General features: G+C 41.7%; 1 protein-coding gene across 1 annotated transcript in view; it reads right to left on the bottom strand.

Annotated features, from left to right (window-relative positions):
* The window catches only part of DNAH1 (dynein axonemal heavy chain 1), a 114,556-nt gene that overhangs the window by 75,776 nt on the left and 22,476 nt on the right, over positions 1 to 16,304 (bottom strand). Inside the window, exons 9-19 of the mRNA XM_081185195.1 lie at positions 15,611 to 15,768; positions 14,075 to 14,286; positions 11,440 to 11,738; positions 9,642 to 9,792; positions 7,859 to 8,052; positions 6,235 to 6,460; positions 5,437 to 5,556; positions 4,087 to 4,169; positions 3,396 to 3,537; positions 2,830 to 2,985; positions 958 to 1,156 (exon numbers count right to left, since the gene is read on the bottom strand). Of these exons, the coding sequence (XP_081041321.1) occupies positions 958 to 1,156; positions 2,830 to 2,985; positions 3,396 to 3,537; positions 4,087 to 4,169; positions 5,437 to 5,556; positions 6,235 to 6,460; positions 7,859 to 8,052; positions 9,642 to 9,792; positions 11,440 to 11,738; positions 14,075 to 14,286; positions 15,611 to 15,768 (1,940 nt within the window). The remainder of the gene's footprint in view (positions 1 to 957; positions 1,157 to 2,829; positions 2,986 to 3,395; positions 3,538 to 4,086; positions 4,170 to 5,436; positions 5,557 to 6,234; positions 6,461 to 7,858; positions 8,053 to 9,641; positions 9,793 to 11,439; positions 11,739 to 14,074; positions 14,287 to 15,610; positions 15,769 to 16,304) is intronic.

Genomic DNA, 16,304 nt, shown 5'->3' with positions numbered 1-16,304 from the left:
AAGAAGTGGGGAGAAGAGGCAAGGAAGTTCCACTGTGCTTCTACAAGGCAGGGGTGGCTAACTCCCAAGAGACTGCGGTCTACTTACAAAATTAAAAACTGGCAGTGATCTACCCTCATGGGAGGATGTTCAAGTCAATGTTGTTGACCTTTTTTTAGGGAGGAGGAAAGCCCCATTTTTTAAGGTTTTGGGGCAGAAAGAGGAACAGTCACTCACCAACAAATCACTGAGTGAACTCCATCTTCCATTCTGCAAATTGTGCAACAATGGAGGGCGGGGCAAGGGGGCGATTTTGACAATGCTAAGGAAAGGGACCCAGCATGATCTACCAAAACCTCCTGGGGATCTACCAGTAGATCACGATCAACCTGTTGGACATCCCTGTACTAGAGCAACAATGAATACAGTCCATCTGCTTTTAAATGATTAAATTTAGCAAACTGTGATGTACGGGTGTGTAGCCTCCATTTATTCTTGCAATGAAGGACTAACACCCCAGCACTGTCTTTGACAAGATCAGAACATTGTGATATAAGAAAAGCCAATTCTGGAAGACTTGCTCTATTACACAACTGTGTATTTTTAATCCTTCTGCTTTGAATGAGTCACCTTCACTCATACATATTCCTTCAACTCCTCCTCTGTTAAGGTTGATTCACTGCAGCACTTAGAACAGAATTAATTGTTTAGAATAAAATACAAGTCAAGAAAAGAAACAAGATTCCCCCACTACAGAATATTTTACAGTGTTAATATGAAGCCATTGTAAATATAATTTTAGAGAAAGTTTGCAGTTCTACTATATCTTTACAATTTCTGAAATGGTTGCAAGGGATGCTAAATCTGTCAGTTTTGATTTCTCTCCATTTCTCATTTCCCCAATATTAATTTCAGTTGATCCCATTTCTGAATCTGTTTGCTTTTTTAAAAAATGACATTTCAAGGCTCTGTAGCTACCTGGAATATCCTTGAACTGTTTCACACACTTGTGCATTGTCTTAAAGGACTCGTTGACATTCTTCTCCAGCTGTTCTGCATCAATTGCAGACAGAGGATCATTCATCCAGCTGTCAGCCCAGCGAAGCCAGTCCGATGCTGTAGTCCAGAGATCATAGAAGGGCTGAAAGTCCTTAACCATCCTGGACAGCTTATCATACTGGAAAAACCAGAATATTACTAACTGCTAATGGGCACATATTCCACAGAAAAATAACCTGTAATGTCTTCCAAGCAATTCCAGTATGCCATCAGGGTGTACGTTCACTAGGTTGTTCTCTCGACTTTGTTGGTATAAATAAGTCAGCAGGGAGCCTTGAACTGACTTCATGAGAGTACCTTCTGTTTGTCTAGTGGGCAAGGGACCTTCCCTTTGTTTCTTGGGCACAATATGTGACTATACATCTGACCAGATCACAATAGTCCCAGAGTTTCCATGTGGGTTGGGTCCAGGCTATCTGAAGGAGCTTGTCGCCCTATGAGACTGCCTGAGCTTTGAGATCTTCCAGGGAGGGTTTTCTCTTGGTCCCACTACCTTCATAGGCATTTTTGGTGAGGACACAAGAGAGAATCTTATTCGTGGCTGCTCCCAGATTGCTGAACTCTCTTCCATGGGAGGCTAGGCTGGCCCCCTCTCTGATTTCTTTTTAGCGGCAGGCAAATACTATTTTGTTCAGACAGGCCTTTGGCCACTAACTTGGCTGTTGTGGCAGGATCTTCTAAGGGTGGGTGATGTACTGTGTGTGTGTGTGTGTACACTTCTAAATGGTTCGAAGTGTTTACAATGCTGTTTTAATAGTTACTTTTTCCATTTTTAAAAATATTTATATTAATTGCCTGTTTGTAGTGGTATTTATTTTAATTCATGCTGTGAGCCACCTTGGGAGAAAGGCAGGTTATAAATAAAAGTAACTAAATAAATAGGGAAAGAGAGGAGAAAGGAGAACAGACACACACTCTACAAAAGTGCACACAAACCATATTATCCTATGTATAAAGGGAACAAAATCCAGTCATTAAACAACAACATTGATTTCAACAGGAAGAACTTGATCATATAACTGCACTCTCATTCAGAACCATGTGACATGCTTCTATTTGACTAGATCACTTCTTCTCTTTCTGTTTGTTTCAAATATTTTATTTTAGTTAGCCATTATTATTACATAACCACAGAAAGATTCCAACACAATTAATTCTGCTATATTAGAGATCTCACACAATTATTAATACCTATTTAAAACATAAAAATGCAAAAAATATAAACAATTATTTGGATTTCTCCTTATCCTCGATGGAAAAGAAGCAAATACAACGTCTCATTCTTTTTAAAAGTAGCATCTTTAAAATAAAAGATTTTTTTAATAGCATCTTTAAAAGCAAAAAAACCAACAGCAACAAAAAAAGTGTTAATTAAATAGCACATTTGGAGTTTTAAGGTTTCAGTAAATAAAATCATTGTATAGAAATTCCTAATCCTCAATAGCTGCTTCTTGCTTCTGAGCTGGGAGCCAAGCCAACAATATAGCTTGCAGCCATACGTTTATGAAAGTTTTGAGATCTCTGCCATATGAATTGCTTCATGAATGCCTTGCATCTTCCAGCTCTTGTTGCATGAGCTCTCCCAAAAAACTGAAAATAATTTAATGAAGTGGAGTGGCTAGCATACTGCTTTGCTCTGTGCCAGTTTAGTGAGACCACATGGTTAGAAAATGAAGGTGAACAACATGGCGGAGTTATAAAGAAAGACTAGCAATATCTGGTGATGTTTCTGCTGTTATCAACAGAGATGCAAAAATTACAGTGAAGGTAGCAAGGGAGCTGGGAACTTACGTTAGTCACTGGCACACCAAAAATCCGTTCCCTGTTGTTGTACAGTAATGCCAATTGCTGGGAGTCCTTCAAATGCTTCTTAATTCTTCTTGCTTCATTGGCTATCTCATGTGCCCGGTTTATATCACTGTGCGCAGAAAACCCTGCAACAGCAATCTGTGAAAGAAAAGCAGTCATAGCAAGCAGGGAGATAGAGCCCATGATACATAACCATAGATTTGGGAGAGGTGGGTAGTATATTTTAAGATCCTTTAAAAGGTCATAAATACTGGATAGAATCCTGGTAATAGCAAGTCTCAGATGGCTATGAGTTTTTACCGTGTAAAGTGGAAACACTTCCCTCTCTCCTGGTCACATTGGAACTTGCTAGCTAAGGATGATAATGCACCCTGAGTAATGGACAATCACCCACAACAATGATCTCTATGTCCCTAGGCTCAATGAGGAATAGACCCGGCTAACTCCATGTGTCAAGCTCTTATTTTAGTTCATCCCCAGCTACCCGCTGATGATAGTTGATACTTAAAGTGAGTGTAGAGGACAACTCTGGTGCCCATTATCAGTACCTGAAGACCATCCAGCCGTTCCAAGAAGTTGGTTTGATCCATGAGCTGAATTTTACGGAATCTTTCTTCATCTTCAATGTGCTGCTGCCTTATCAATTCAATCTGTGTGGTGATCTTCAGAGGCCAGCCGCTTGCAGCCCACCTGACAACATAAAGAGAGTCACACAAATGCACCATGTATCCAATCCTCTGAGATGATCAAAGCTGTAGCTCAGCAACATCTAGTGGGGCACAGGTGCCCCCAAACCCCTGCCTTGCATGTGTGCGCTGAGTCTTACAAATTGGGTGCCTGGGACGCACTATACTACAAATCTGTAATAAAATGCTGGCACCCCTGGGCAACTCTCAAATCCCTGTGAGCACCTTGCACCCACACAGAAATACACAGCCTAACAATTTCATGCTGTGCAGCCCCCAAATTCACTGGCTTTTCATGAAAAATAAAACAAAATAAAGGCCTCCGGTTTGCTAAAAGCCTCAGAAACAAGAAGGTTGCTTCAATCCCTGGCCCAGAGGCTGGCACCACCACTGGTTCTGCATTTGAATAAGGTAGTTCAGTGGGCATCTTTTCTGGCGGCCTGAAGAGATTTGCTGAAGCCCTTTGATGTGCAAATAAAGCCCTGAGGCAGAAAATATGGTATCTGAAGCCAAAGGTCTTGCTCTGACTGCAGGGGAAATGCCTTGTGCTTACTTGTCATTGAAGTCATCTTGAGTCAAATTGTAGAGGAAATCCTCCATGACTTCGTATTCTTCCATGACCTTACTTATCAATTCCTATGCAATGACAGAAAGAGAGAGAGGAGCCGACAAGCAGGGCTTTGCTTGCATGATCAAAATTTCATCCCATCTGTGTTATAATATTGTTGCACACAAAAATGCTGCCTATAAGTCAAATGTCTGGGTATGGTGGTATTCGAGTACAGTGAAAGAGGGATAAGGAATACACTTCTACAGTTCTTCTTAGGTTACAACAACACAGAGGATCCAGCAGGCCTGAGGAGTCTCAAGAAGCACTGGGTAAATGTGTTTTCTGTACCTTATTGTTTCATGAAAAAACTTTAATAAAAATCTTAACACAAAAAAAGAAAAAGAAAAAAAGCAGCAGCACGGGTGGAATTCAACATCATGCTGTGGTGAACATCCCATCAGCAGAAGCTTTGCAGCTTACCTGATGGAACAACCCCTCTCCTCTCTTCCTGGGGGGTTCTTCGACACCTACTCCTGAGCAAATTTCAGGAGGGGGACCAGGGGAGGAGGGGAGCCCTCGTGCAAGGCACATTAAGTGAATCTTGCTCACTGCTTCAGGCTTGAGAACAAACAAGGTACCCAAAGCTTGAGAAGTGCCACAGGCCATTGAAATGGTGTATTAAAATTCCAGTCTGGTTACATTAATATGATACCACCCTGGTATGGTTAAGAAGTCAATGTCAATGGGGTCACTGTTAGCCCACAAATTATTAATATGCAAATATTCAACATCTAAAATTTGTACTGAGCAAAAAGCTTTGAAGCAGGTGTGATAAGCAATCCAAACACAGGCAGGCATTTTAACACCTATCCCACCCTAGACACCTGCATGCTCTTTAACCGAATTCATGACCATGGTTGGTAGTCAGATAGCTGTCAGCCCAACTTGAAGGCATAATGGTTTACACACACATTCATCCACATACGATAGTGCAGATGCTTAAAAAGTGTATTGGTGAAATTTCATGCACTGAGTTAAGATCTGCTTTCCAGGGATTTTGTTAGCAAACTATGCATGAATAGCATGCATCTGCTTCTTACATCTGCTCCCTAAAGTAATGAACTGGGAATTTGTCAACAGCTGTAGAGTTCCTTAATACCTTCAATGCTACCCGATGAAGTGTTTTTGTAACTACCAACTTGCATCTGCATCTGCTAAGAGAATTTGATTTATTCAAAGCAGCCCACAATTACTGTTCTGGTCAGGATGCGGTACTGGATTAAAAGTTCAGTGATCTGCCCATTATCTACTTCACTCCAATAGTTTGATGCTACACATGCAGCCACTTCTTACCTCCTGCACTTTCTGCTTCTCAGGGATTCCTTTCATCCACTCCCGCAGCTCAGCCAGCTCCTCAATGCTGTTTGGTTTTTCATAAATTTTTCGGCTGATGGCTTTGAAAGCTTCACAGATCTGCAGAAAGAAGTGATGACTCTCTGAATGATAATATTTAAACAAATAGTGAAATTGTTTGATATAACTCAAAAGTAATTATAAGAATTCAATGTTCCTTTAAAAACAACAACAACGAAATATGGAAGGACGTTGGACATATGGAAACAGAGATTCTGACCAGGACAACATCACACCATGTACCTTTCTTAACTAAATATTAGGCAGGGAGGAAACATGGGACGGAGGCAGCCAAACACTCAATGGAATGTGTCCCTGAACTTCAGCTGTGCTTCATCTAAAGTCATCAAGATGATCATGATGATTGGGATGGCATTGGGGATTAATAAAATGAGAATGGTGTAGCAGATTAGAAATGCTAAAAAGAATACTGAAAAATAAGGTTTTTGCACATGAATATGTTTGAAAGTGGCAATAGGAGATCCATAAACCTTTTTATATGATGCTCTTCCTGTACTGACACATTTGTGCAGAAGCACTTGACTTAACCAGCTGTTAGATCTCACACTAGAACAATCCCCAGCAGTACATATATTTATATATACATGCTAAGAAGAGTTCAAAATTGCTATTATGAATGCAATTCATTTCTTTTCCTTGTAACTTGTTTGCAACTGTAAACTTCCAGAAACAGCTACAGAATTACTCCTCTGGATGAGTACCAAGTATGAAACTCACATCTTCCACTTGCTCATGTAAATTCTTAGCCAATATATCCAGCATAGTGGTGGCCAACGCTTTGCATTTCTTGGAAAGGTTTTGCCGTACGCCTTCAACGCTGAGATGAAAGGGGCCAATCACCATGCTACCGGGCAAGCTGTTGTCCAGCAACTCCTTTTCTGCCATATGCTTGTTAACAATCTCTCTCACCTCTTGAGCAGGAGGGCACTGCTCCAGATATGGTCTAGAGAAATACAGAATTATTATTAAGAGAAGACTCACCACCACAACACAGGTAAAGACAGGCATACTGCATACTGTGCCAAAATATGATTTCCCACTTACAGCAGGAACATATCATTTATAAACAGCAAGTGTAACCGGTGAAAGGCTTCAAGGCCACTCAACAAATCTGCACTTGCAAAAGCCCTTGGAGATTAGAGGAAGGAAGCTGAGTCTGTTGTGCTGCAAGATCCACAGTCGGAGGAAGTATTGCTTCTGCTTACTAGTTGCTGGAAACTCCAGGAGGGCAGCGTGCTCTTGTGTCCAGGTCCTGCTTGTGGGGTTTCCCACAGGCATCTGTGTGGCCACTGTGAGAACAGGACGCTGGACAAGGTGGGCTATGGGCTTGATCCAGCAGGCTCCTCTTACGGCCTTATGACTGCTCTGACTAAACACAAGGTGGTGGTGGTGATGGAGAGGTCTTTGCTTCTAGCACTTAGGAAGGAAGGAAGATATAAATACCTTCAGGGTAGAATGGCAGTTTTTTAAAAAAAACTCAAGGGTTCTTAAGGCCAGATTTACCTACTGTGTTCTTTTAGGTGTACACTTAAGATTTTGAAGTGCACAGTTAAAATGTAAGGTGTGAATACAAGAAACAGGAGCAGCTGTTGCTTGTTGCTCCCTGTTACGTGTATGCTTGGAGGCACCTAGATTTGTTACCTTAGGTGTGTAAAAGCCCCAAGAAAAGAAAACAGGTAGCCAATGACCACACTGATGCTAAAACAACAATGTATAGTGGTACCTCGGGTTACATACGCTTCAGGTTACCTACGCTTCGGGTTACAGACTCCACTAATCCAAAAATAGTACCTTGGGTTAAGAACTTTGCTTCAGGATGAGAACAGAAATCGTGCCCCGGCGGCACAGCAGCAGCAGGAGGCCCCATTAGTTAAAGTGGTGCTTCAGGTTAAGAACAGTTTCAGGTTAAGAACGGACCTCCGGAATGAATTAAATACTTAACCCGAGATACCACTGTAATCTGTTTCACAGTGTACCTCATAGTACCATGGGCACAGTCCTAAGTTTTCTTCCATGAACAGAACATCATCCTCCCAAATGGGGTTTTCCTACTTCCTTTCCTGAACATCACTTATGGAGACTGGGAGACTCTTGGCAATCATGTGGAATATGACATGGGGGCCTGCAGAGAAAGGGTGAGTTGGCCAAGTTCCCTCCTACCACGTGCACAGATAAGTAACTTAGGGTCCAAGCCCATGTATTTGGGGGAACTTTGTCTTCTTCAGAACACATTTGCCACTGAAAGTGAAATCAGTGCAGAAGGCAGCGCATTAATCTACCCATGCAACTATAGAAAAACCTCTTATGCAAGTCCCTGCTCTTCCCTTTAAAAGCTACATACTTTAGGAGGCTGTTGATATCACGGTTATTCAGTTCCAAGTACTTTTCATAATTCTTGGCATAAGCTTGGAGGGGGATCAGGGCTTTGCGGATACATGTGATGATGGTTTTGCGCAGTTCGATCACAGGTGGCTCATACAGACCCACTGACTCCAGCAACGGTGTGCCACAGATGAACATGTTTTCAAGCACGTGCTGAACAAGGGACAAAAGAACAGCCATTCAGCACAAACTGCTTCTATTTTCTCCTTCAAGTCTGTTGTACAAAACTGAAATCCATCTACTGCTAGACAGTTAATGCTGCTCCTGCTCTTTGTATTGGATACCTCAGTAAAAACCCATGCCAACCCAAGGAACCATAGCCTTAATCGTAATACAGGTTACCATATATGTTTACCAGACTTTGTATAAATGAAAGCTTGCAGGGGTCTCAATTTAGAGACCCATCTTTAATGTATGGAGCCCCACTTGAATTTCTGGTCATACTACTTGTGGTTTGCTCCAAATGTTGCCTCACTTGCACTGCAGCTTACCTCTATGAGCTGCTCTTGGCTGAAAGCTGCCTACCCCAGCTTTCAAGAGGTTAGGTATTTTGGATAATCTAGCCTTTAACATGGATTGTAGGCTTTCAAATGATACAACCATGTGCAACTTAGTGTGCTTCGGATTTTTATGAGATCGTGATGTGCGCCCTAAACAATACCTGCAGAGATCATTTCAAGGAGGCAGGAGACCCAATATGTAAGACACCTCTTGATGGGAAAAGGACCTCCCACCTTAGCCAAAGCCAACAACAGCACATTTCAAAAACTGCAGACAAGCAATCTTTAGGTTATTGTGAAGCTCACTTTAATGATAGCTCTTGAATTAACTCGATTTTGTTATAAAAAGAAGCAAGCCTCTTTTTAAATTGAAGTGATAAGATAAATACACTAAACACATAATCACACATCTCGTACCCTGCCACTACTTCAATGTCGGTATTAACAGCCTCAGGATTTAAAATTGCAACATTATTGTCGGCACTTCTTATTTGAATCTGGCATGTTTTCCTCAATGCTAAAAGTGTTGGCTGAATCATTCTCCTGTTAGCAAAATCCTCCTCCTGCACACCACCCTGTTAAAATCTTTGAGATTTTATGTGCCTGCGCATGAGTTGCTACATGAAATCCGCAGCACAAATCAAACTTCTTCTGACATTTCCCTAACCCAGAAGAGATCAGGATTTGAAATCAAAGCAAATCTTCTATTTCTTGCATCTCACTACACATTAAGTGGAGAATCACATTATCTTCTCCTCCATGGAGAAAAAATAAGTAATTGTCAGCAGGGCTAGACTCTCTTTCCACAGACTTTCATTTTTTTTAATTTTTGCAAATTAGAGACACAATACGGTACTGGTTCTGAGAAAGGCTTGTCAATCTTCAATACCACACTCCAAAGCATTTGTGTTGTGTTTCTCTCCATGATATTGTTATAATGTTCCTGCAATGCAGCCATAATACCCAGATACGACTGTTGAAAACCCACAGCTTAGTCTTTTGGTGGAGCAATTCTTATGACCAGTAAGGCTACAATCTTATGCACACTTCCCTAGCAATAAGTCTAATAAACTCTATGGAACTTGCTGCTTCTGGGTACACATATAGGACTGCTCTGGAAAGTCAGCTTTGTAGTGTGCATCTCTAGTAGAAGCATCTATTTTCAGTAAGTGTATAACTTTTTACAGGATGGATTCTATTATTAGGGTGAGAAGGCATTTCAGACTCTTCAAGGTAACTCACTTTCTCCAGTTGTGGTATGGTGTGGGTAGCCCAGATCCCTTTATCAAACAGAGAAACAATTGTTGTCTCAAAATTCTCCAGGGGTGTGCTGAAACGAACACCCGAAGTGTCCAGAGCCAGATCAATTATAAACAGAGGATTTTTCCGTGGCCTACGAAAGGAAGAATATGGAGATCTCTGAGATTGTTATAAATGAATAGCTTCCAGAAACAATGCCTTTGCTACTTTAAAAAAATAGATCAATTACTTCTCAGAAACGCAGCCTAGCTGTGCTTGTGCATTTCCCGTGGAACCAGATGCCCTAAAAGGTGATAAGCAACCACATCTGTATAAACAGGCATAAGTATCAAATTTAGTGGAACAAAGGGAATTGCTATGATCAAAAGGCATGTCAGTATCCTCATCATGCTTGATGAGGTGGAACATTTCCGGGGGGGGGGGGGAGCTGTGCTTCACACATTTCAACTTTTCTCATTCCAAACAGACACAGAAACATATTTCATATTCTGGTAACCCAAAATGTACACAGCTGCAATGTAAATAAATTGTCTCTGGCCCTTCTGTCAGTACAGTGGTACCTCGCAAGACGAATGCCTCGCAAGAGGAAAAACGCGCAAGACGAAAGAGTTTTCCGTTTTTTGAGTCTTTCCGCAAGACAAATTTCCCTATGGGCTTGCTTCGCAAGACGAAACGTCTTGCGAGTTCTTGCGAGTTTGTTTCCTTTTTCTTAAAGCCGCTAAGCCGCTAATAGCCGTGCTTCGCAAGACGAAAAAACCGCAAGACGAAGAGACTCGCGGAACGGATTAATTTCGTCTTGTGAGGCACCACTGTAGAAGAAAAGCATTCTTCTTCCCGATCTTCTTTATGGTACTTGTTTAATATTTGAAGACTGTTGTGTTTTCATATTTTTCCATTCCTTAGTTCAGTGAGTTCTGCTTTCTTCAATACCATGCTTTCTAACCTTAATTATTTTTTAGGTTCACACTGGAATTTGATTCAATTTGTTTTCATCTCTCTCAAAATGCACACTCCAGACTGGATAACATACTTCAGCTGAGGTCTACTGTTTCAACCCACTTCTCCAATCTGTCAAGAACAATGACTGACATGAATTAAACTTCCTGGATGTTCGTAAGGTCTCTGTTAATATCTACTGTGCCATGCACCCCAAAAAGGATGTGTTCAGACACCACATGTTTTGCAAAAATAGGTTAATACTTATAAAAATACCCTTAATAAAGTGGTCTTTGCATTTCTGGGGCCTACATCCAGGAAGCATGAGCATGCAGCAGAGGTGAAAAGGTAAGGTCCAAAAGGTTTGTTGGCAGCATGCTGCCAGCGGCAGAGCATGTCTTCCCAGGGATGCTTTAGTTGTGATTCCTGCATTGCAGGGGGTTGGACTATCTGACCCTCAGGGTTCCTTCCAACTCTACAATCTATGATTCTGTAACTCTGGCCCCAAGACCATGCTAAACAGACACAGTAAGATCTTCTAATAAAGCCAATGAATACTAAAGCTATGATGACTTCACTTTGTAACCTACAGACTTTTTGTGATGCCTTTCAGAAGCCAGCAATAACCCCTTAACATGAGAAATATCAGTGCCCAGCAATGTCCCAGGGAATGCTGAAGCATGCCAAGGGAGGAGCCATGACTGCAGTGTGATTTTGCACAGTGATACCAATTGATCAAGAGAAAATTCAGAGAAAAAGAACCCTCCCGTTATATGAGAGCACACTGATCAATGCTCTTTTCCTTTTCCACAAAAATAAAACATCTCTCCATTTCTCTCCTTACTTGTATGGGCTGTTAACAAGGTCATCTCCCCACACCATATCTTCAGGGCAATTCAGGACACTGTGGCAAGAATCCAAGAAGAGCTGGGTGAAGTTTACCAGTGAATCTTGGATCAGATAACGTACAGAGTCCTGCAACATAAACTTGATGAGCTCCATCAGCTGATGAAGCTTGGACATCCGGTATACTTCCCACTTAGTCTCATACAAGTTGTACCAGCCTTTGCCTATGTCCCTCAAACTGCTTCTCACGGCTATCTTTAGAGTATTGATCCAAGTATCCTTAAGGAACATTGAAACCTAGATAAAAATAAAACAAAGAATGTCAACTACAGTGCCAAATGACACATCTGCTACATTTTTTTGGAAAGCTGTTTGCCAGTGTGGTGTAGTGGTTAAGAGCAGTAGACTCTTAATCTGGTGAATTGGGTTCGCTTCCCTGCTCCTCCACATGCAGCTGTTGGTGACCTTGGGCTAGTCACACTTCTCTGAAGTCTCTCAGCCTCACTCACCTCACAGAGTGTTTGTTGTGGGGGGGGGAGGGAAAGGAGAATGTTAGCCGCTTTGAGATTCCTTAGGGTAGTGATAAAGCGGGATATCAAATCCAAACTCCTCCTCTTATTCGTTCTCTATGCATTTGGACACCTCTTAAGATATTGCAACCAAATTTTGCATGATTTGTTCTGAAAATCATGGAACAGGCTTTTGTCTGAGTTGGGATACAACTAGATGACATTTTTAAAGCAAGATGGTGGACTGCAACTTTCAAAATTGCACTGATTTTAACGACTGATTTTAAAACAGAACTGATTTTTTTTTTTTTTTCTTAGAACTCTCAAACAACAGTGAGTACTTTCCACTAATTACATAGAATAGCATTTGGTAAGCAGGAAGATTTCAGGGGTAGCCCGTGTGGTGCCTTTGGGATGTTGCTGGACTACAGCTCCCACCAGTGCCAGCCAGTGTGGCCAAATGGCTAGGGTTATAAGAGTTGTAGTTCAACAACATTTGGAGGGCACCAAGTCAGTTATCCCTGGCCTACTTCAGTAACATTATGAGAATGGTAACAACCATTCCGATAGCAATCTACTATGAAACACATCATGCCTCATAAATTGATTTCAGATTAACAAGTTATTTTTTTTCATGGGAATATAACATTTAAGCTTAAAAACGCACCAGCATAAGACCTTGGTTTTACCAAAACATGACCAGTGCAATTCTTCCAATTATTGTCCTTTTTTTTTTTTTTAAAAGAAGCCCCATGCAAAGCTGATGATGTATTTCAAGGTGGAATGGAGAAAAATAGAGCACACTGTATTTTATGGTGAGACAAAGAAAAATAGAATCTTGTCCATTTCTTCATGCAGAGCAGCTTTAAAGATCATATGAAGATAGAACCACTGTGTAAGAAAGGACTTTGAAGGTTATCTGGACAAACACACACGCACAAGGTACAGGATGACAGATGGATGTCGAGATATCTAGGCTCTTCTCAAACACCTCCAGTGAAAGAGACCCCACCTACCACCTAAAGAAGTCTGCTCTACTGTCTGCTTGTACTCTGAATGCTTAGTCAAAAGCTGCTTCCCTGGCATCCTTCCCCCTAAGTCCTTCCGTTCTTATTCCCAGGGGAAATCACCATGCCCATTGCTTCCTGCCTAACTCCCAAATTGCTTTCTGAGGTGAGTTACAGATTAAAGGAAGTTGGGGTTTTTGGAAACTGTATTGTGCAAGCAATTGGGTTGGATCCTGGTCAAAGTCACTACTTTAGGGATAGTAACACCTATGGAACCCAGGAATGAGAACAGAAAACAGTGTCTGGGAAACTGTGTTGCCTTTTAAAATGCCTGGCTTATTCTCAAGGAGTTTCTAATCCTTCTCACTCCAAAGCAGACTGCATTTAAGAAGTCTGCGGTTAAGCATTATACTCAACCATGAGATCTAAGTGAAGAATGATGGCTGTTTGCTCCACGATTATTTACAAGAGGGAACTGCAACAAAATGTTACAACATTTGTTCAGCATGACATGCTCTATTCAAGAATACCTCATTTTCCTACCAAACCACCCTGGTTTTCTGCTCTATCCTCCCCACACTTCAACAGGCTGACATACTCCATGGCCACTGAGCATCCTTGGCCATCAGTGGACTCTTAAAGGATGTTACCCCACTTATGGTTTCTCCCCTAAAGTATTTTTTCACCTCGACAAATTGCTGATATGCTGTCGTGTGTGGATGGTGCCATTTTGACCACATAAGGCCTAACACTAATAGAATTATTATCACTTTTAATATGTGTGATTACACTTTTATCCCAGCATCTTCCATGGAGCTCATGTACGTGTTTTTTCTCTGCCAATTTTGCCCTTACAGCCACCCTGTGAGTTAGATTAGGCTGAGAGAGAATGACTAGTCCCAATATCATCCAGCAAGATTCTTGGCTGAGAGGAACTATGAACCCAGGTTTCCTCAGGCCTAGTTTGACAATCTAACCATTACATTACAATAGCGCTCTCTCTCTCTCTCTCTCTCTCTCTCTCTCTCTCTCTCTCTCACACACACACACACACATTATAGCCACTTACACTTTGCATAGCCACATCTCTGCAAAGAGTATTTCCCTGCTGCTATACCTGTGAAAAGGTCTGTTTCTGGATCTGCTCAAACTCCTCTAGTCGGCCGTACTTAGTCAGGGTTGAATGGAACAGTGACATAGCTGCAGTTTTATTGCACTCATCCCGGACCTGGCACAAAGCCATGATGACTTCTGGCCGTGTCAGGAGGGAGATGAAGCTAAAAGTTTCTTTTTGCTCATTAAATGGGTACTCAGGAACATCAATGCGACCTGGGGACACAAGAAGAGATGTTATCTTTGTAGGAACAGTAGTCATGTAGCTGCTCTTGTTAAGCATATGTAATAACCATAAATGCTGAAAAATGCATTTTATTTACTTACAGAGCAATCTACCTCTCCACCCTTGCATCAGAGTGTGTATGTGTGCATATGTGTGAACTAAGCAAAGCTTCTCCTTCCAAAGGTTCCAAAATGTGTATTCTTGAGGCAGTAAGGGACTGATCCAGCCCAGGATTAGTTGGATCCTGAGTCAGTCCCACTGTTGGTGCCCCATTGTTGCACCAGCTCCAGGCTGGCACAGTGGCTGTCCGGCACCCCCTTCCTTTAAAGCAAGGACCACCCCATCGTTGTTGCTCCTCCACCTCACCACACCTCCCCCTGTACCTTTCCTGCCTCACCACTTCTCTTCAAGCAGTGATTAAAAAAAAAGAAGAAGATTCCTGAGTTGTTCCTTGAGCATGAAGCCTCCAGGCACACAAGGCCCAAGGGCAGTGCCAGAATCACAGGCCATCCCTACTGTAATTTCCAGGTGCAAGCAAGATGACCACATCTCTGTGTCCAGAAAAAAACCCTAGATCTGTATAAATTATGAAAATTAAACAAATTTGTACATTCCCACTCATTTTGCTTGGAAATGGACAAGGAGTTATGGTCAAGCACTGAAGCCAATCCTCCTGACCAATGGAAATCTTAATTCTCCCTCCTCCCCAACTTGCTCACAAGCTTTCAAATATAACTTTGTAGTTCTAACAGCCAAAAACACACTTTCTCAATGCAATGAGATTCTCAGAATGCTATATATTTTCACAGAATTGCAGAATACACATACTCTTGCTTATTGATCACTGTTCCTTGCTCCAGAAGGGTTTGAGGCAAAGGAGTGGCAGCCATCTTGCATGGCATTGCCTCAACCCTTGGCTAGTCTAGCTCTGTCCCTCAAAGGATCCATGGCAGCAGCTTGTTTGTATCTTAATGGCTGCCACTTGCTCTCGTCACTATGATTCAACTTCTTTTACCCAGAAAGCTTGGGATGCAAATATATATAAATAGTTTGTATTGTCAGATTTTGTCAGAAGGGAACACACTGGCACTGATTTATTTTCAATATCTATACATTGCCCAATAACAAAACTTATTTAAGCAGGTTATAAGTAAAATAATTACGACTATAAAATATAATAATATAATATGGGATTGGTTCATCTCCCTTTGCAACATATCAATCATAGTCTAAAGTTAATTGCAAGAAACAGAGTAATTTCCCCCCGGGATGATTTTATACTCTGCTGCTGTCTTTTTCTACTGTGTCACCTACCCTTCTGTGGCACCTTCTCTTCCTCTTTCTCAGGCAGAGTGACATAATAGAACGTCTGAGGCTTGGAAGTGACAATTCTGTCAAAGTTAATCTTGTTCATGGTTCGCTCAAAGTCTAGGGACACTTCTTTCCCCAGGAGCTGCAGCCGCTCTAAAATGCTAAGCATAATTAAAAAACTAATTAACAGAATGAACAACGACCTCTCACAATGTTGTGTCTGCATCACTCATATATCTCTATAGTCCCATTTTCATGCCTCCTGTGTTTGCATGTGCTTTGTTTCTTCATTAAAAGTGCTTGTGGCACATTAAGGGAGCTTCATAGTAGACCTGGAATGGGACAGCAGGTGATTCTGAAGGATCAAGGGGCAGTGGGGCAAGTTGTGTGACACCTAGGACTGCATTACATCTGACTAAAGGGAGACATTTAGAAGCAATATTTCCACTCTTCTTTCTTGCTCCCCTCCTGACCCATTGTAATTGGCAGTCTGGTGATAACTGTTCCATTTGCATGGAGAAGGCAAAACAAAAAACAATGAGAAGCAACACTAGCAGAAGCAAGCAAAGGCCCTGTCCCGGAAGGGAAGACTGGCAAACACAAGGCCATGAGTCCCGTGGATAAGGTAGTCAGATGATAAGGAAGAGCAGTCTAATGCAGTGCCTCAAGGCTGTATTGCTGGGGCAAAGCTGAATAG

Source organism: Podarcis bocagei (assembly GCF_964188305.1).
Source record: "Podarcis bocagei genome assembly, chromosome: 2".
Lineage (NCBI taxonomy): Eukaryota > Metazoa > Chordata > Lepidosauria > Squamata > Lacertidae > Podarcis > Podarcis bocagei.
This window is presented reverse-complemented; position numbering and strand designations above follow the sequence as displayed.